This window comes from Corvus hawaiiensis, chromosome 3 (genome assembly GCF_020740725.1).
Source record: "Corvus hawaiiensis isolate bCorHaw1 chromosome 3, bCorHaw1.pri.cur, whole genome shotgun sequence".
In the NCBI taxonomy this organism is placed as follows: Eukaryota; Metazoa; Chordata; class Aves; order Passeriformes; family Corvidae; genus Corvus; species Corvus hawaiiensis.
The window spans coordinates 60,525,206-60,546,472 of record NC_063215.1 but is presented as its reverse complement, the minus strand read 5'-3'; the positions used below and the strand labels follow the sequence as shown (position 1 = coordinate 60,546,472).

The 21,267-nt window shown below is 38.5% G+C and overlaps 1 protein-coding gene across 22 annotated transcripts in view; it reads left to right on the top strand.

Annotated features, from left to right (window-relative positions):
- The window catches only part of SYNE1 (spectrin repeat containing nuclear envelope protein 1), a 294,642-nt gene that overhangs the window by 232,462 nt on the left and 40,913 nt on the right, over positions 1-21,267 (top strand). For 20 of the 22 annotated variants that reach the window (XM_048296782.1, XM_048296801.1, XM_048296802.1 and 17 more), the window contains 13 exons: positions 983-1,159; positions 1,768-1,923; positions 4,728-4,883; positions 5,615-5,785; positions 7,714-7,847; positions 9,268-9,472; positions 10,694-10,876; positions 11,860-12,006; positions 13,047-13,201; positions 13,512-13,659; positions 17,390-17,484; positions 18,486-18,720; positions 19,470-19,664. In XM_048296782.1, the coding sequence (XP_048152739.1) occupies positions 983-1,159; positions 1,768-1,923; positions 4,728-4,883; positions 5,615-5,785; positions 7,714-7,847; positions 9,268-9,472; positions 10,694-10,876; positions 11,860-12,006; positions 13,047-13,201; positions 13,512-13,659; positions 17,390-17,484; positions 18,486-18,720; positions 19,470-19,664 (2,157 nt within the window). Of the gene's footprint in view, positions 1-982; positions 1,160-1,767; positions 1,924-4,727; positions 4,884-5,614; positions 5,786-7,713; positions 7,848-9,267; positions 9,473-10,693; positions 10,877-11,859; positions 12,007-13,046; positions 13,202-13,511; positions 13,660-17,389; positions 17,485-18,485; positions 18,721-19,469; positions 19,665-21,267 lie in introns of those variants that run through there. The other 2 variants (XM_048296798.1, XM_048296800.1) reach the window with 2 other exon arrangements.

Genomic DNA, 21,267 nt, shown 5'->3' with positions numbered 1-21,267 from the left:
ATGACAACCCCCAAATCCTTCTCTGCAGGGCTGCTTTCAATGAGTTCATCTCCCCAACCCAGGTGCAGCACCTTGCACTTGGACTTGCTGAACTTCATGAGGTTCTCGTGGGTCTCTTGAGGATATCACGTGAGGATACTCTTGATGTCACTGTGTTACTGATAAAGATATTAAAGAGCACTGGTCCCAAAATAGAGCCCTGAGGGACACCACTCATCACCAGCCTCCCCCGGACACAGAGCCATTGACTACAGCCCTCTGGCTGCATCTATCCAGCCAAACCCTTTTCCAGAGAATAGTCCACCCTTCAAACCCATGTCTCTCTAATTTGGAGATAAGGATGTTGTTTGGGACTGTGTCAAAAGCCTTACAGAACTCTAGGTAGATGGCATCAGTCAGTCTGCTCTTGCTGACTGGTGCAGTCATTCCATAGAAGGCCACCAGACTGGTCAGGCACAATCTGCCCTTAGTAAAGCTGTTCTGGCCATCTTGGACCACCTCCTTGGCTTGTATGTGCCTTAAAATTGCTTTCATGAGGATCTGTTCCATGATCTTCCCAGACACAGAAGTGAGCCTAACTAGTCTGTAGTTCCCCAGATCTTCCTCTCTTCCCTTTGTAAAGATAGGAACAATGTTTCCACTTTTCCAGTCATTGGGTAATTTGCCTGACCTCCATGACTTTTGAAATATGATGGAAAGTGGTTTGACAACAAAATTAGTCAGCTCCCTCAGGACCCTGGAATGCATCTCATCAGGTCCCATAGACTTGTGCCTATTCAGCTTCATCAAGTGGTGCTGAACCTGCTCTTTGCTTACAGTGGGGGGGACTTGTTTTCTAGTTCCTGGTCAATTGTGAAAAAGCCCTTTTAGTTGCATTGTGATAAAGGTGTAGCTGGTGAACATTCTTCCTCTGTTTTGCAGGAAGGTGAGAAATTATGGTATTTATGTGCTGCTTTGTTTATTCCGTTGTTTTTTTTCCTAGGGTTTCAAGATAGATTTAAACTGCAAACAGTTGACTGTCGACTTTGTGAACCAATCAGTGCTACAAATCAGCAGCCAGGATGTTGAAAGTAAACGCAGTGACAAAACTGATTTTGCAGAACAGCTCGGAGCAATGAACAGACGTTGGCAGATCCTGCAAGGCCTGATAACAGAAAAGGTAAAGGAAAAAACCTAACTGCTCTGGGGTGAACTTTCAAAATGCATAGAACAATAAGATTATAATGGTTGGAAGCCTCTGCAGGTCATCTAGGTCAATCTCCTACTCAAACAGAGCTGGCTTTACAGTTAGATCAGATTGCACAGGGACTTGGTTGTCTGAGTTTTGAAAATCTCCAAGGAGAGATCCCACAACCTCTTCTGGACAGCTCATTCATGCTTAACCACTCTGGTGGGGGACAGGTTTTTGTCTTGTTCCCAATCAGAATTTCCCATGTTGCAACTTGTGACTGTTATATCTTCTCCTTTTACTGTGTATCTTCCAGAATAGTCCACCTCCATCTTCCCCATGCCTCCCTATAAGGAGCAGACAGCACAGTGAGATGATTCCTTTGCCCTCTTCTTCCCAAGCTGAATGAAGCCAGAGTTCTTATTATTAATTCTATTAAAAATAGTAGATATATTTAAATTTGAATGTCTATACTGTTTTTAAATTCTGAAAGCACTGAATTCCAAGAAGGCACTACTTTGCATTGGTCTTCACTGATTTAATTGACCCAACAATAAATCTAATTGTATGAGAAAGTATATACTCACTTGTCTTTGCAGATCCAGCTCTTGGAAAGTCTGCAAGAATCCTGGACAGAATATGAAAATAATGTGCAGTGCCTAAAAAGTTGGTTTGAAACCCAAGAGAGGAAGCTGAAACAGCAACAAAAGATTGGAGACCAGGCTTCAGTGCAGAATGCTTTGAAAGACTGTCAGGTAATGTCTGTTTATAAATAACAGTGCACTCTTTCCAAGAGTTAGAAACAAAACTTGATAAATCCATGTGAAATCTTCATATTGGTGAGTTCAGTGACTGAACTCCTCTTGACTTCAGAAAGAGAGAGATTTCATTCCTAAGATGCAAGCAATAAAATAAGAAGGAGCAATAATGTCTCAAAGTTGCTTAAAACCAACCAAAGTAATCATTATTTTTACACTGGACATTTCAAAGCATGCCAGGCATACTGAACTAGAAGACCATCAAAAGAATATGTTGTCATATCTGTTAAGCCAGTCTTACGGGGTTTTTCTGCCTTTTCACTATCTTTCCTCCATCCCCCACTTTTTTCCATTCTTTTTCCACCTAATATGTTCCCCCTGACTATTCAGAGAAAAATGCTAGAATCCAAAGAGGTTTCATGCTTTCATTCAGAAAGTTGGGAATCGTTTTTTTGTTGGAGTTTTTTTCAAATATTTAATTATCCAGAAAAGGAAAGACAATTATGATTATGATGGGCAGAGATGAGATGAGGCGAAGTGCAGCTATACATAATGCATGTAAGTTCAAAACCACCACAGTTTTTCACATGAAATTCATGTAAGGACTGCACAGCAGTGAACAGGGTATCACAGTTGTCTCTGAATGTCTTACTCAGAGTACCATATATTTAAATAGTAAGAAGCTGACTTCTGGAGCTGTCAGGCCAGAGTTAAAGCTTACAGCTGTATAGGCAGAACAGATACTTTTGAATTTATAGACAAGGCCTCTACACAGTATCAGGCATCACATAATTTTTGTTCAAAAGTATTTTGTCCTACTAGATACCGTATAATAAATTTCACACCAGATCAAATTAAAACTCTTTCAGGCCAACTGAATGCATAAAATCTTGGTGTTCTCATCCCCATAAAAGGGAATGAGAAAGTGTATTTATATTTATGTGGCTGTCCTTCCTGCATGAACTTAATTAATGGGACAAATATAGTCTAGCATTCATCTCTTCACAAAGAGAACAACTGGAAATTTATTTAAATGAAATGTATAAAAGAATTTGCTCTTTATTCACCAGTGTATTAAACCCATCTTTGTTTCTGTAAAGGCAAATAGGGTGGTTAGGAGAGATATGTTAGAGGTCAAATTTTTTTCTGAAATTGTTGACCTAAGTTTTCAAACTGTCTGGAGTGTTTAGTTTTAATTCAGGTATCTTTATGGTTTCAGCACAATAAACCCATACAACTGAAGCAAGGGTAATTTAACATAGCCTGACATAATCAGCAGTCTGTGCTTGGCTGGAGTACAAAGCTGAATCTGATTTATCACTTTTTTGGTTCCTTTTGGTCAGGGAAGTTAGCAAATACACTTGAGGAGTTAGTTATGAATGGCAAGACTTTGATCAGCAGAGAAACAAATCGTTTAAGAAATAGCTGTGTTAGACACTCCCAGATATCTGGTCAACTAGTACAAAAGCTGGAGTTTACTTATTAACCAATGTTAGTTGCTGCTTAGTGTCATATTAATAAGTGAAGTCAACCATTTTTTCCTGTCATAGGTTAGAAATAATAATGCATCTTTAATTCAGTTATGAGTTTTAAATTATAAATAAAGAAGCCCTTTTCAAAGAGAGCTAGAAATACTTGCTGTTCTTGGTGTTTCAAACTTTTGCCTGTCTTACGTTCTGAATTTTGGAGCAACCTTGTGTAAAGTTAAATGACTTTTTTTAGTGCAAAAATCCACTTTTTGGAAAGTCAGATTTATTACATTCAACTTAGGAGTGTTTGTGGTGTTGTCAGCTGTTTAAAAAATGACCTATTGCTCTGGCTGTGTCTTGGAACAAGGTCATGGCTAGATGTTTGAAGAAAAGTGAAATAAAACAGAAAAAAAGACTGAGAATACATAGTGCAGCAAAAATGCTCTCACAAATATGTATGTAGACAAAAGTGTGTTGTATTTGTGCAGGGTTAAATTCTGTTAATAAGAAGTGTTTGCAGGACCGCAGAATTTTGCTCCACTTTCCCAGCGACCTAAAATGTAAAGTCTCTTATGGCAATGGTTCACTTGTTGTGTTTTGGGATTCACAGGGAGTGAAATTTACTGGAAGATATGGGGTTTCAAGTTGACTAGAGTTCTGTAGTATTCTTTTCTTTCTCTGTTGATCTGTAAGAAGAGGCTTGCAGAAAATTACAAAATAACCTGAGATCACATGGAGTACTAGTTAGTGTAGGGGTAACACAAGGTTGCTCTCACCTCACAGTCTGCTTTCTGTATGGTACTGGCAAGTAAACACAAAGCTGTGCTGGCCTGAAGCCTACAAGCCTACAAGCCACTTTCCCACTCTGCTCAAACTCAGTGTTTGTGCTGCGTGAAGCCCCAGAGCTTTCATATGCATCAGAGCACTGCAGGACTTTCTTGGCTCTCCCTGCACCATGCTATGAAATTATATAGGTAGTTTCCTGGCTAGGAATGGCTATTTTTAATGGAATTTTTTTACTCTTACAAGAGAGCAAAAGATTATACAGAAGTTTTATGTAGAGGACGTGCTTCTATTTAAATCAACAACAAACTACTAGACTTTAAAGGGAACATAAAATATTCAGTGAAATGGCTGATGAGTTGTGAATCCCTTGGGAATAAAAAGTCAAAGCATGCCAGCACCTCTCCTGTTTTTTAAACTAAGGAGCTTATGGGCATCTTTTATATATCAAGGTATTATTTAGCCAATTAAACAAGCAAAAATACTCAGGCATCTTCTTTTTTTTTTGTTTTTTCTTTTTTTTTTTTCTTTTTTTTTTTTTTTCTCCAGGAATTAGAGGAATCAATAAGAACAAAGGAAAAAGAAGTCGAAAATGTAGAACAGAGTGGTCTTTCTTTGGTACAGAACAAGAATGAAGAAGTCTCTTCTGCTGTTATGAAAACACTGCAAGAAATTAACCATTCCTGGGCCAATTTGGATCACATGGTAAAAGAATCATTAAGCAGAAAATTTCAGCTCCAGGAACAAGGCATGGAGGAGAGGGAGAATTAGCAGTTGCAGCTAGTGGATTTCTTCTGTGTTGTTGGGGAAGAGATTCTAAATCATGTCCCTCTTTCAGTCTCTCTAGCCATCAATTCCCAAGTTTGTGTGTTCATTCCACATAAAATGGGTATAATATTTCTTGTTTCAAGGATGCTTTTAGTCATTGTAATTGAAACTGTTTAGATGCTTTCTGATATTTAGTGTAAAGGTGCCAAATTAACTTCTCAAGCCCACAGGTCTCACAGAACAAGGAAGAGATCAGCATTCATTTTCAGCATTCAAAGTTTGGTCAACATCAGTCTGCCTTCTCAGGAGAAATGCAGTATGTTAGTGCTAGCCTCTCTGCTGACTTCCATAAGCTGATTTCCCTGTCTTAGGGATATGTGTAGTCTCAAGGAATTTCTCTTGATCCTGCTTTGGACCAAAGTAAAATGAATCTTGACATCTTTACGGTCCCTTCCATCCAACCTTTATAAAATCAAGCAGAACTTTATGCTGTTCCCAGTGTAAGCATAGTTGATGGTTGTACAAAATCTTCATTTTTCAATAGGTTTAAGATTAGGCATGTAGGACAAGAAGCATATGAGATCCCAAGGAAGAAAATAATTTAAACAAATCCCAAATAGCTTGAATGCTTTTAATTTACTTTTGTGTTTATTCCTCCCTCCTCCCAGGTTAGCCAACTGAAGATATTGTTGCAATCGGTTCTTGATCAGTGGAGCATTTACAAAGTGGCTTATGAAGAACTGAACAGTTACCTGACAGAAGCCAGATATTCTTTGTCCCGTTTTTATCTTCTCACTGGTTCTTTGGAAGCTGTGAAAGTCCAAGTTGATAAACTTCAGGTGAAAAGAGTTGATTTTGTCTGAAACTGCACGGATGCAGATGGCTGTACATTTTGGTTCATAAGAAGTGGAAGTACAGACATACTGGCACATTAAAATCACATGACATTAAGAGAGCACATTATAAATGAGCCATTGCATTTTTCATTTTGCAGAAAAATAAATTTGGGATAGTTGTTTCCTTTTAGGTTTTTGATGCTGTTCTTTATAATTTTGAGCTATACTATCAAATTTTTACAAGTTTTTAAGTCATGCTAATGGCCATTAAAACTAAAGTTTCTGATGCTACTTCATAAGGCTTCGGAGTTACAGGCACATGTTGAGATCACATTTTTAGCCCCCTCCAACCTCGCAGTAGATTGATGATCAAAAAAATAATGTTCCAGTAGCTGAGATACTCACATGTTCAAGTAATTTACCTCTGTAAAAAAAGCATGAAATACAAAGTGATTCCTTTTATAAAATTAAAAATTAATATTAACAGAAATACATTAATTAAATAAAAATATTCCAATTATTGTTCTATTACATAGAAAGACCTTTTATTTCAACCAAAATTTTAATCTTTGAAATCAAAAATAATTATACAGACATTTCCAGATGCCCAAAGTAAAAGAACTTCTGTTGTTCTTACTCTGTTCTTCTGTTAGTATTTACCAGAAAATTTAGATTTACATTATAATTTAAATAGTTTTGTGATTTGAAGTCCAGAAATATATAAAGCCAAATTACCTAAGCATAGACAGCACTTCTAAAACCAAGATTTAAAGACACTCTAATCATGGACCTTACAGCTATTCTTCTAAGTTTTAATTTTTTTGCACATTAAAGAGAAGGAGTCAGTAAAACAATAGGTGCAGAAAATTGCTTTTTTGCTGATTGTGAATATAAACTCAGCCTGAGATTTACTGGGCTGTTCAAACTGCAATAACATGCATTAAAAATATTTAAATTAAAGGACAAAAGAGCATTTTCACTGAGCCACAGAGTGGGTAAGGTTGGAGGGGCCACAGTGGATCATCTGGCCCAACCTCCCTGCTCAGGCAGGGTTGTCAGGAGCACATGGCGCAGGATTGTGTCCAGAGGGTTCTTGAATGTCTCCAGTGAGGGAGACTCCACAGCCTCTCTGGGCAACCTGTTCCAGTGTACGGTCACGTGCACAGTAAGGAAATTCTTCCTTGTGTCCTGGTGGAATTTCCTATGCATCAGTTTCTGCCCATTGCCTCTTGTCCCATTGCTGGGCACCACCAGAAGAGCCTGGCTCCATTTTCTTGGCACTCCCTCCTGCCTTTAGATATTTCTGTACAATAGTGAGGTCTCCTCTCAGTTATCTGTTCTTGAAGCTGATCAGGCCCAGCTCCCTCAGCCTTTCCTCATAAGAGAGGTCATCAGCCTCACTCCCCTCCGCTGGACAAAGCACACTTCCCAGAATGTCATAGGTTAGCAAGCCAAACCAAACTACACTGACACAAACCACTAGACTGACAGACATACATCAGGATGGTAACTGAAAGAGCAAGAACCTTATTTTCAGAATATGGCTTGCTTTATGTTATTACTTTTTCATCTTGTTCTAAACAGGAAAATGTTATATAGTTAGTTTTCTTCCATCTGTTAATTTTTTAAGTCTGAATCAGTCCATGTGCTTACTCATTCTGTACAAAAGTACTTGTTTAGAATAATTTCTTTTACAGTATTTTTACATTTTGCAAAAATACAAGATTAGAATTTACTTTTTGCTAAATTTTATATAAAATCAAATTATCTAAGAACAATATTTATATTAAACAACCTTCTATTTATATGAAACACATGAAATCAAGTTTTCATTCATAATCTAATGCAATTGATACATACTATTTTGAAATGTTTCTACATCATGGAACTTTAATAACTCATGGTTTTGTTTTGTTATTATTCTACTTTAGAGCCTACAAGATCAATTGGAAAAACAAGAGAGCAGCTTACAGAAATTTGGTTCTGTGACAAATGAATTGTTGAAAGAATGTCACCCACCTGTGACTGAAACACTTACCAACACTTTGAAAGAAGTGAATATGAGGTAGAAAATGTCTGTGTTAAACTTTCATTTCAGTAGCAAATCTGTATTTATCCACTACCCAGTTTTCCATTATCTCTATTTTTCTTATATTTTATTATTTTAAGTTCCTGAGGTCATGAGGGGTTTGTTGGAACAGGGCACTGTTATTCCTTTTGCCAAGGACTGGAGTAAAACTCTCATTTACTGTTAACCATAAAAGAAATACCTTCTCCAATGAGCATTTGGACATTACCGTCAGTAGTTTTGCTCTATGCTTGACTGCCAACCAAGATTCATAAATACCATGCTGGAAAATAATACTGCACTTGAAATTTGAGAATTGTGTCTGAAAATTTTGTTTGCAGTGGTTCAGTGGTTTGCATCAGGTTCCCCAAATTTTAGGTTATTATTTCTAGTTGTAGGAAGAGCATGATAGGCGGGAAGATCTGAGCTCCTCACCAGTACCTTGGCAAACAGATTCCTGAGCTTTAAATTCAGGCAAGAACCAGTAAAAGGGTTTACTCAGAGCAGATCCAGGAAGAGAGGATCCAAAAGGAAAAAGATAGTTTTGTGAAAAGCTGGAAATTTTTTTGAAAACAGTCATGCCAAATTTATTTTAGTCTCTGTTCAGTCCTGTCCTAGAAACTGGAAGTGGGGGGAGGGATTATTTAGCCCCATTTCAAAAAAGATACTGTAGAATTTAACCATTTCAGTGACGGCTGACAGAATTTTTGCTTCAGAACCTTTGCTTTTTCATCATACAGTAATAATTGAGAAATATTGTGGTTTTCTTTGGTAAGGAAACAATTAGGCAGTTTGATAACTGCCAGCACATTTGAGAATGTATGTGTTCTTGGCTGCTATTAGAGCAAAAAATTCAATGGGGGATTATTATAAGAAATAATTCAAAGGGAAATTGCTTATTTAATTGGATAATATAAATATAAAGATTTTTAATATGTCTGGGAGTATTTTACAAGTGAGTTACAAAGAGCTTTATGACTTAAACCCTCTGTGTCAGAGTTTGGGAGGAAATTGCAGGAGAAAAAATGGTGTCTTGTTTACATATGTTCTGGGCCTCTTAGGTCCTCACAGGAATCTGCTATTGGCAGTGCATGGTTGGTCACGGATGCTCTGTGAGGCTGAGGGTACTAAGTGGAAATAGCAGGAGATTCACTTCAAAAAGGGTGCTGCAGCTCTGATCACAATCATTAATAAACAGCATCCAAGATGTAGCACAGATCAGACACATTGTGACAGGTCAGAACAGCCTGCCAGCATATTTGTTGGTTTGGTATTTTTGTTATCAAATGTCTGGATCTTGATTATTACCAAATTTTTTAAAAGTCAAGAGGCCATGGGAAACAGCAGAGAGGAAGAGGGACACATATAGTTGTTGTGGACTCCCAGGCTTCGATCACTCATGCAGTCTCTTCACCAGGTGGAACAACCTCCTGCAGGAGATTGCGGAGCGGCTGCGTGCCAGCAGGGCCCTGCTCCAGCTGTGGCAGAGGTACAAGGACTGCTACCAGCAGTGCTCTTCCACAGTCCATCAGCGAGAAGACCAGACCAATGAACTCCTGAAGACTGCAACCAGCAAAGACATTGCTGATGATGAAGTTACTACTTGGATTCGGGACTGTAATGTATGTTCAGTTAAGCTTTGCAGCTTTTCTCAGCTCTGGGGGCTAAAAAAACATCTCAAGAGGCTCTCCATTACTAAACTCTATAGTTGGTATTTTAGAATAGAATCTTCTATATTAACATCTTTCATTTTACTGATGCAGCTTAGGCACAGGAGAGACAGCTTTACATCTGCTACCCAAATCTCATGAGTGTCTCTAAATTTTGATCCCTCCATTAGTTGCTGTGGTGTTGTTTCAGAAGCTGGTATCTAAAGTCTTCTCTCTGGAGAAGGTGCATAAATTATATCATTTGATTCAGCCTTAAGTCCCTGCTTAATGAAGGTATTCTTGCTTGGGAAAGCATCTCTACCAAGTCTTCTGAGTTCCTTATAATAGAAAGAAACACAAAATCCTTCGACTGTATTCCCACCAATCAAGACCATTCACATTTTCAGAATGATGGAGATGTCTTTATACTTCATTATGGAAGGACACTATTCACTCTGAAACCTTGATATTCTTCCTTTTTCAAGATTTTATCTCACGATACAAGCAGAGTAGTTTGTCTTCTCTCTGTGCTTACATTTTGGTTCTTTTGAGCTTAAGTTAATGTTAAGTGTCATTGACCAAAAAAATAAAATATTAATTATCTCAATGCAAGCAAAATAATTACAGTGAGAAAAATAAACATGTTAGTGTTAAAAAATAAACATGTTCATGATTTTTCAGAGCATTTGCTGCCATGGTCAGGCACCATGGACTGGCAATTCAAATTGTTCGGTTCAAATAATTTATTTCCTGATGTCCCATTCTTTAACCATTGTGTTAGGCTATTTAACAAAGTTATTTTTTCAGCCCTCCTGGTAAATCATAGCAGGAAGAAAAGGGAGATCTACACTTGAATCAATTCACAGTGAGGGCTGCCACTGCTTAGGACTATCATGTCAGTAAATTCAAAGGATTTCTTTCAGCAGTTACTGTCTCATCAACAACTCAGGCTTGCTCAAAGGTAGCTGAGCAGTGTCTTTTTTCTGTTCCTTTCTGTACAGGTTCTTTGACGTATCTTTTTATTTTTTGACTCATACAGAGTGTAACTGGAAACTTTAATATTGAAATGCAGTAGTAAATAGAAGTTTTCCTTACAGTGCTTGAGTTCAGTCATTTCATTCTTCCTTTAAATCAGGGGATTAAATCAGAGTGTCATGTTAACTATTCATGTCCTTATTCAATGTGATGCCACAGGATGTACTCACAGATTTGAAAACAGCCCAGGAGTCACTGGTTATTCTTCAAGAACTGGGGGAGGAGCTAAAACGCCAGGTGGAGGCTTCAGCAGCAGCAGCCATACAGTCTGATCATCTCTCTCTGAACCAGAATCTGTCAAGCCTAGAGCAGGCGCTCCGCAAGCAACAGGCTGCACTTCAGGTATGCAGACAGTGTTAACAGTCCTCAAATGTGATCGTCCTGTGGTACCTGAAAAGATATAAATTAGCTAAATCTGCCTGGGAAAAGAGGGTAGTGTTACCTGTTCATCAGCCTTTCCTAGACTTCCCTGGAAGCCAAAGCTGAGAGTAGAAAATATGCTGAAGTCCAGGAAAGAGACTTTGGAAGAAGGTCCAAATTCTGGGAAGAGGATACCAAATCTCATGCAGGAAAATGTCTGGAATGCCAGGGTGGCCAGGCTTTCTGCACGCAACAGTAGTGCTAACGACTGTATCCACAGCTACTGCTCCCCTGAAGACAACCACTTTTCCCACCTGTTTCTTTAACAGTAAAAGAAACGAGAGATTCGGAATATTGTGTGGAATTGATTTTTGTGGTTCCTATTAGTGTCAGTGATCAAACTGATGCCTACCATTTGTGTCAAAGCCTATTTAATAGAGGTTGCCAAATTGCTTGTGTCACCAGGGACTGAAGAGCAAAAAAGGAGTGGAAGAATGTATTCCATAGGAAACTATTAGGTTGAAAAAGCCACAAAGGTAGCAGCTTCTGTTTGAGAGAAAAGAGGATTTACCCAAGAAATCCAGAAGTGTCTGAGATGTGCTTATAGTATCACTGTGCTGTGAGAAGACAAAACACAGGAAAAGTTCTTAATTTAAAATTGCAATAGAGTGACTAGTCATCTCTGCTGGCAGTAAATTAAACAGGGGAGTTACTTTCATAAAAGAAAGTTAGAAAAGGTTATAAGGAGATAAGCACTTTGCTGAAATGTTGCCTTTCCCATGATCAAAAATCCTCTTCTAACCTAAAAAAAAAGTCAAACTTATTCCACAGTCTGCAAGCAAAGCAGCAGTTACAATTGCTACTAGCCAATTCAACTGTTAGCAAATCTGTAATGAGAATAACCAGGAGTGTAATGTCAGTAAGGAGGCTGCAAAACCAAAACTGTGGATCCTTTTGTATTCAAGGCTGGAGCCCTGGACTATCAAACCTTTGCCAAGAGCCTGGAAGTCCTGGAGACCTGGATAACAGAAGCAGAAGAAACATTGAAAGAACAGGATCCCAGTCACTCATCTGATGTCTTGGCAATACAGAGTAGAATGGAGCAACTCAAGGTGACTAATAAACACAGGAAGTGCTGGGGTTTTTCCTCTGTTATTTGTAGTACAGGGTATGCACAGATACCACACATGCATTCTATATGTGGTAAAGGACTATCACTCATGAAAAGTGTAATACTGAGAACTTGGAAGTTTGATGGCAGACAAGGAATGATTGTTACGTTGTCCCTGAGTAAAGTTGAAAAGGACAGTCAAACTTTTCCAGAGTAAAATTAATAACGGATAAAAATGGGAATGGAAACTTCAACAGTTTTTGGAGATTTCCTTCATCTTGTTTTCTCACAACTTTTTTGAATTTATTAATTCCTGTCTCAGTGGTATCTCATTTAGGTATGAAGTAATTCATACATTTTGAGTATCTTGATATACTGAAGAAGCATTCATACTTTGTACTGTCATCTCCATTTGAGGTCTTGCACACTTCTTTTTGTGGGGCTTCTTTTTTCCCTCTCCTCCTTTCAGTGGCCATGACAAGAAGTTGCTGAACTTTGTCATGTAGGCTGTTTTTGTCATTTTAATCTTCCATTCTTTTTCTATCAAGATTAACTATAGACAGAATTCCACTTTGGACATGATAAAAAGCAGAGCATTTTCCTTATGTAGTGAATTGAGTATTTCTGTACTGTAAAACAAAAACCTAGAAATAAAAAGTTGAATAATTTCAGTGGGAATTTTCCAGCCTAGAATTCAGGCTAAGGAGCAAGGAATAAAGCTCATTTATTTTGACAGTAAAAATGTATGGCTTCGAACACCAGCCTACTTCTGCAGCTCTGAACTGTAAATCCCCCATTCAGCAAAACACTTCAGTGCAATTTGAGTATACTTCTCTGCACACATTTAAACATGAACTTCTCCTGGTCTGGAACCAGAAGATGAAAACTGGAAATGCAATTTTTTCCTGGCATAGAGATTGCTGACCACTTGGTGGCAACCAAGGCCGTTCTAAATTTAAATGAGTGTTAGTTCATAATTTTGAAGTCAATAATAATGTAATTCCTGAACTTCCCAGTTATTACTTTTATTGTTTGTTGCAGAGTCAAATGCTGAAGTTCAGCAGCATGGCCCCAGATTTGGACCGTCTTAATGAGCTGGGTTACAGGCTTCCTCTGAATGACAAAGAAATCAAAAGGATGCAGAACCTGAACAGACATTGGTCTCTGATCTCATCTCAGACTACAGAGAGATTCAGGTGGGGATAAATAAAGATTGTTACACAGTTTTCTTCAATTACAAGTTAGAAAGTATACCTTTTGCAGAATATAGAAAATGTTTCAGATATTTTATTAACCAAAGTTCCTTTTTTTTGGTGTACTTAAAAGTAAAGAGCAAAGCCATTGAGCTGAGAAGTAGGTTTTGGCACAAATTACCGTAATTTGAAACGAGTAGGACTGCTTCTTTTCCAAGTATTGGCTAAATAAACTGAATGAGGCAGCTAAGTGGGAAAGGTGTTACCATCTGATTTGGAGTTACCTGAATCCATCTTTCTTCCTTTCTTTCAGTAAGCTGCAGTCTTTCTTGCTGCAGCAGCAGACCTTCTTGGAGAAATGTGGAACTTGGATGGATTTATTAGTTCAGACTGAGCAGAAGTTGGCAGTAGAGGTTTCAGGAAACTACCAAAGGCTTTTAGAGCAACAGAGGGAACACGAGGCAAGTAATCATCTATATTTATACATAGCTAAAACACATACTATTTATACATAGAAGGAATGCACATTCTTTTTTTGAATGATACAGTAGCATGCCTTGAATTGTATTGGTGTGCACCTTCTGTTAAAAACAAAAGCATGCAAATATGTCAACAGTAGCCAGTGTGGAGGAGGATGTGAGTGTCTGTGTTTGTGCATAATGCGTCACTATGCCTATGAGTGCATCCCCTACATTTAGTCTACTTCAGTCTGGTTTGTACCAAGGAAACCAAAGCTCCTGCAAATACCTAACAATTCTCATGCCATTTGGCTCTTTGTCTTCAGTCATAACTGGAGAAAATATCTATTCTGATTTTGTTTATTTGTTACTAAATTATCAATGCATATAGCATAGAACATGTTAAGAGTTTTTTGTCAGTTACCATGTTATATGACTCACCATGGCACCTCCATTTGATAACATTTCCTTGGAGAACAAACTGAATTGGTCTTTGCTGCATGCTGGAGTCGTTTGTCTGTTTGTAACAAATCAAGAACTAGCACAGCTTTTGCTGCAGGGAAAAACTGATTCAGAGTTTTTACTAGTACTAGATTCAGAGTTTATGATTCTTCTGTGAAGTCAAAGTGGTGCACATTTTTTCTCCACCCATATTGTTACTGCCAAGAATCCTGGTAAAGATCAAGTAAAAGAAGTCAATTTTCATACCAGAGCTCCCATGTGGCTGCAGTAGTTTCAGTTCCCACAACTTTTTCAGCTGACCTTCCCCTAGACTCAGGCCAGATTACAGGAAGAGTTATGTCCTTCCCCTTCTCTTGCCTTATATCTCACAGCATAGTGTTTGAATGAGTGTCTGATAGCAAAAAGTAATTCACAACCATTTTTAGCGTACGTTTGCTTTAGCATCTAACTGCCTTTGCTTTCACAAATGTCATCCATTTAATTTCCTTTCATTGCTGCCAGCATTAACTGGACAGTCTCTTTGTAAGTTTAAACATCTCAGGTCTTTGAGATTTGAATGTCCAGAAATTTTTACTAAGTGGATAATTTCCTATTGTTGTTGTGTCTAGTCATAGCTGTAATTTTTTGAAGGGAGTTAGGGCAATCTTCTTGCATTTGTTTGTCTTGAGATCTCAGCTTAATTCTCTCCTGAAACCTTGATCTGAGCAGATGAATGTTACTTGGACACTCTGTTTAAGCCCTTTTTTTGCAACTGTGAAGTCATCTCAGAATAAGATAATTAATATCTGGTCTTCTAAATACTGCAGTTCATCCTAAAAAAAGAAACCTGATTTTTTTTTTTTTTTAAGTCTTATTTTTGGCTTTTTTTATAATCAAAATGTATTCATTACAAAGTGTCCTTTTCAGTGCTTCCTGATAGTCACAAAAATTTTTCTTTCCACTCCTTGTGGCTGAAAGGGTCTAATCTCAACTTCTTGAGGTGCATTTCCACATTGTTTTGCTTTGTATTTTTGAAAATAATGAGAAAATGTTCTGTCCACCTGAATTCCCAGGATGGATATTGAAATGCTTCCAGCTCTGTTATTGCCTTTCCAGTGACTCATAACTTTGCTGGTTTTTACCCAAAGAAGACCCCAACCACCTCAGTGGCCTTATTTAGAAATATCTTCCTGGTGAAGTTTACAAGGTGGCGGTGATAGCTTTTACAGACATCATGTGCTAACACTGACATCTGCATCAGTCTGCCAAGACAATCTCATAATCACTCTTGCATGGTTCTCCAGTACATGGCACAGTGCTTGAGACTCCCATGCAGTGGGAATTCACTGAGACAAGTGCTTGAAAAATGCTGGCAGGGGAAGGGGAAGGAAGTTCCTTGCCAACTCAATTACCGAATTTTTTACTGTGTGCTGGTGTTGTCCATTTCAATGCTTGCCCTCCTTTCCTCCTCCTTTGAATACCTATTTCTGTGATTCATGGTGATCTACATATGAGAATAAATTTGGGTGACAAGTAGTCCCAGGTAATGGGGTATCCCTCTTATGTACAGAGTGTAAATATGGAAAGGAAGTGGATGGTGACCGAAATATCTCTACTTTTGTGTAGGGCTTGAATACATCTGCTCTAAGCAGAGTTCCTCATGTTCTATAAGCTTTTATTTCACCTGTCCTCCTAAAAAAGTATTAAAATTTTCCCTTTTGGAGGAATTGGTTTTGCTGGTTTTTAGTTTTGGGGTTTTTTCAGGTTTTTGAGGGGGTTTTTTAGGGGAGGGGGATGGTTGGGTCTTTGGGCAGGGGGAGTTGTTTAACAAGTTGCAACCAGTTGTGTTGTTTAGTCTCAATCTTTCAAAAGTGCTGGTAGATGCTGTTGCCTTCTGTGCCTCATGTCCCGTAACTTGACAAAAATAGATGTAAAATTTCTGCCTTTTTGCTCAGCTTTCTGAAATTCTCAGTGCCACACTTGTGGCTTCATTCATGTGATAATAATAGTGTTCAGTTTCCTTCTGATTCAGGCTCAGTCAATGATAAGTGCCAGGGTATTCAAAGAACAGTATCAAATATTTCTGTGAAGAAACCAGACAACATTCTTTCTTTCTATGGGAAAATTTATGACCTGAGTAGAATTTTCAGAGTTAACTCAGTGATTCAGAGAGGCAAATCTCATTTTGAAAAATTACTGCATCGTCTAGAAGTCCTAAACTACACGCAATGTGCTTGAGAGGTTTAAGTGTGCAGGTGCCAGTGGGTGTTTTGCTGGCAGGTGCAGATGCAGGGATTGTTACTATCACGATTTGAGCTGGCAGGAGGCCATATAACAAGAGTGGTCTAGACTTGGAGAATAGTGCCTCTTAGTTCAGGCAAGGGTGAACTTCTGTCAACTGCAAATACCATCACTAACTAAAGAAGAAAAATCCAAAGCTTCATACCAGTTTACTTTTTCTTCCAATCTCTCAGTAAACCTTTTGAGCACAGAGTGGGTCCAGTGTGTGCCTGAGTGCGCCTTCATGAACATAAAAATATTCCTGAAGAACCTTACGTAGAGACATAGTTCATTACTAAAAGAAAAGCTGTTTTTAAAAATAAATTTAATTAGTATATACACTTGAGTTATGTTTGCTTAGGTAGTAATTAGGTAATTTTTTGTCTTAAGTTACATTTAAGTAATAAGAGGGTTTTAAAAATATTGTGGAAGTTTATTATGCTATTATTATTTGTGAGGAAAATGAATATGAAAATGTGGAAAAAATGGAAAATTGATTTCTAGCTCCTATACATTTCTTTTATAGAAAATTTATAGTCTATTTCTTTTAAAGTTCTATTGGCAATGTAAAAGTGTATTAAAAGTTTATATAACACTCTCACACACGGTCTGTGTAACAAGGCAAAAGATTATAAAATTCTTCAACGTGTCAGAAAATAAAAAGTGCCCTTTCTTTTTACAAGCGAAAAATACCTTATCTGGATTTTGTTGTAAATTTCATTGTAAATTATGATGTCAATAATACAACTGTACTCAGAAACATAAAACCTAGATCCTGTTGATATAATTTATCTTTATAATATTGGTGTTGAGGAACTAATATTAATTACTAGAAGCAGCAAGTAAATCTAAAATGAGAGTTTTCAATATGTTTCTACTAAGGTCATGACAAAACTCCCATTGAATTAATCTGACATGAGATTAAATATATAAAAATTCATTTTTATCAGTGCATACAGACAGAATTAAAATGTAAGATCTTATTTTAACATCCTTGTCTCCTGTACAACAGCTATTCCAGGCAGAGATGTTCAGCCGCCAGCAGATTTTGCATTCAATTATCTCTGATGGGCAGCACCTCCTAGAACAAGGACAGGTGGATGACAGGTAGACATTGCTGTATTGTTGCTGCTGCTGGTTATGTGAAGTAATACTTAGGCTAGTGGGAGACTTCCTAACAGAGGAGGTGGCAGATGGCAGTGTTCAGATCATGCTCTCCTGAAGTGGAAGTTACTACTGCTGTGGTTAAGCTGTTAATTAGCCAGATCTTAAGACAGTGTTCATTAGAATGCTATGGGGTATGTGAATGCGTTTGGGAATACAAAAACCTTCTGAGGCTGCTTCTCTGACAAAGATTTGTCTTGGAATATCAAGCGCGCTCCATACATATCTGTTTCAATGTATTTTCAAAATGTCGCTTTCACCAAAGGAGCCTGCACTGACACATTTAATGGATTTCATTTGATTTATGCCACCTGGGGATTTGCCTCTACCAGGAGGATTCCCTACTGCCATTTAAGAACACCTGCAGCCTTAATGTGATGTAGTAGGAATTCATTGTTACCTAGGATTTTATTTTAAAAACTTGTGGTCAAATGAATGAGAATCAGTGGAACACCAATGGTTTCACACTTGTGCATATACACTGACTTTGCTAAGGTTATCGTGGTACTAAGATGAACTGTTTATTGGAATATGAGAATTTTATTAATGCTATGTGTATCTTACTCCTGCTTTGAACTCAGTAGTAAATCTGGGGGTGAATTGTGAAATCTCCATGATTTACTGTGAATTTGACTAATCCAAACTGGCAAAACCTGTGGGTTTTCTTTGTGTATTTCTGGGAAGATGGTAGAAGAGTCTTGTACATTAAAGGTTTGGGGTTTTACAGTCTCAATTATTGGATCCCTTTAATTCTCCCGGTACTTGAAGTGTGAAGTTCTTAGCCTCAGACAGCCTTCATGAGACTTCAGTGCTTTTCTCTTAATGTCTTTTAACTGACAGACAGACACCTTTTCTGTGTGCCTTTTCCCTTCAGATTATTTCATGAAGCAAATATATCGAAGTATGAAGGTTACTATGTATTTTTATTAATCTATTTGTAATAGGGATGAATTTAATCTGAATCTGACTCTTCTGAGTAATCAGTGGCAAGGAGTAATTCGCCGGGCACAGCAGATGAGGGGGATCATTGACAGCCGGATTCAGCAGTGGCAGCGCTACAGGGAGATGGCGGATAAGCTGCGCAAGTGGCTGCTGGAGATGTCCTGTCAGCCAGTGACTGAACTGGGCAGCATTCCTATCCCACTGCAGCAAGCAAGAGTGCTGCTGGATGAAGTGCAGGTATGCCCAGTGTGTGTGAAGAAAAAGGAAAAAAATCCCTGCCTTTTTTACTGTCTTCACCATTTAAAACATTGTTTTAAATGTCTTAGGTTCAGCCTGTCTGCTCTGCCAGTTCTTGTTTGGAACTGGTGTAACATCAGAAGCAGTAGCATGATGGAAGCAAAGTTGGAGTGCATAAAGAACACGAAATAGAGAACTTACTGGGCCCTCCTCACAAGCCGTGTTTGCTTCTGTTTTTGCTTTCAGCCAGTGTCACACTGAAACGGTCTTGAAAAGATAGTGATGACCTGTTTGAGGAATGTATACTAGATAACAAGGATTCCTTGAGTGTCCATCTTCATGTGAGGTTAACAGTATAGATACTGTTAATATAGATATATTATAGATAACAGTATAGATACATGTGAGCAGCTTGGTGTCTTCGAGCTTTTTAGCTGGAAGGTGGATATAATGATAATAACCCTTATAAACATAACAGCTCGAGAGGAACTCTTTCTCTTTAAGAGCAATTGAGACACTGACATTAGTGGGGAGAAAGAAGTCTTTCATGTCTTTATCTCCTTTGAGGAATTTTATAAATGTCTGCTGCAATAAATGATTGTGAAAATGTTAAGGTAAAGCATTTGGGCCGTAGTTCATGCGTAAGACAGGGTATGCAACCAGTTAAAGTATGGGCTTGAGAGTGAATTACTGAATTGTTAATTGTAATTAAAAAGACAAAGCTGACAGAAAACTATTAATATTTTCAGCTTAAAGAGAAAGTTCTCTTAAGGCAGCAAGGGAGTTACATCCTCACAGTGGAAGCTGGGAAACAACTGCTGCTCTCTGCTGACAGTGAAGCTGAGGCAGTCCTGCAGGCAGAGCTTACTGAAATCCAGGAGCGCTGGAAGATAGTTAGCACTCAACTGGAGCAACAAAAGAAACAGCTTGCTTTGTTGCTAAAAGTAAGTGTGCAATTTCTTCTGTACTTCTTCAGCAAGTTTGTGCTTTCTTACTGTGAACCCTGGTGAAGGAAAGCATTCTCAAGGGACAAACACAAATACAGGAACTGCACATGCAGTACATGAATTAACAATTTCCCTTCACCACCTCTGAAACTGGGAGTGGTAACACTTCACAACAGGCTTGCCCATCAGTTGATATATTTTAACTGATATTTCCAGAATACTGCCAATAAAATATATTCATACCACTCCTATTTTCAAAATAGAGCAAAAATTTCTTTTATTTTGTACAATTTTGTTTAATTTTTATACATATTTGTATTGAGTTTGAGTGGCAAAGTGTTTCTAGGGGGAAGCTGCAGGGATGACTTCTGTGAGAAGCTGCCAGTAGCTTCTCCTGTGTTTGATGGAGCCAGTGCTAGCTGGCTCCGTGTTGGACCCACTGCTGACCACAGCTGAGCCCAACTGTGATGGTGGGATAACAGAATTAAGAAGATTAAAAAAAAAAAAAAATTACTGTGCAGGAGCAATTGCATCCAGAGAGAGGAGTGAGACAGTGTGACAGCAGCAACTTTGCGGACACCAAGGTCAGTGAAGGAGGGCGAGGAGGTGCTCCGGCAGCCAGAGCAAGATTATCATCCAGCTCATGGTAGAGACACAGAGCTCTACAGTGGAGCAGATATCCACCCACAGCCCATGGAGGTCCATAGGGAATCAGAGATGCACCTGCAGCCCATGGGCGGACCAGAGCAAGTGGATACCCAAAGGAAGCTGTGACCCCATGGAAAGCCCACACTAGAACAGTTTTGCTGGCAGAACCTCTGACCCCGTGCCAGACCCTTGTTGGAGCAGTCTGTTCCTGGGGGTCTGGAAGGAATCCGTGGAAGGGAGTCTCTCTAGAGCAGTTTGTGAAGAACTGCAGCCTGTAGAAAGTACTCATGGAGAAGTTCATGGAGGATTCTCTCCTATGGGAGGGACCCCGTGCTGGAGCAGGGCAAGAGTGTTAAGAACATGCCAGACTATTGTCACGCTATATGTCACCCATATTATTTGATATGGGTAGTTCTTCCTCAAGATGATCATGAAATACTGGCATAGATTGGGAGAAAAGGAAGGAGAGAAGTACAAAGGCAGTGGTAGAAGGAGAATATCTTGAAACAGAAGACTTCGTTTCAATACAATGCAAGTTTCAGTACAAGTTTTGTATTTTCTGGTATCATACAACTGCCATTCTTTTTGGGTTATCATTATTATGGTCCTTCTATCTTACTATAAGGCTTTAACAAGCAGGTGAGGCAGGTAAAACCATACTGTCACTTGACATGGTTTGATTGCATTGGATACATTAAAAAATTTTGGAAAGTATACAAGCACTAAAGCAGGGTGTAGCTGCTAGAATCCTGATTTAAAGAAGATACTACACAAACTTCAGTCTGCCCTAAATTTTCAGTTTCCCCACCCACTTTTTTTTTCCCAGCGATTAATGCACCTGGATGAAGCTCTTGTCAAAGAATAGTAGTGCAGACATTCAATAAAGGAAGTGGAAAATTAATTTTGCCAGGGAGAGACTTTCCTGAAAGGATGGAGTTGGATCTAGACAGCG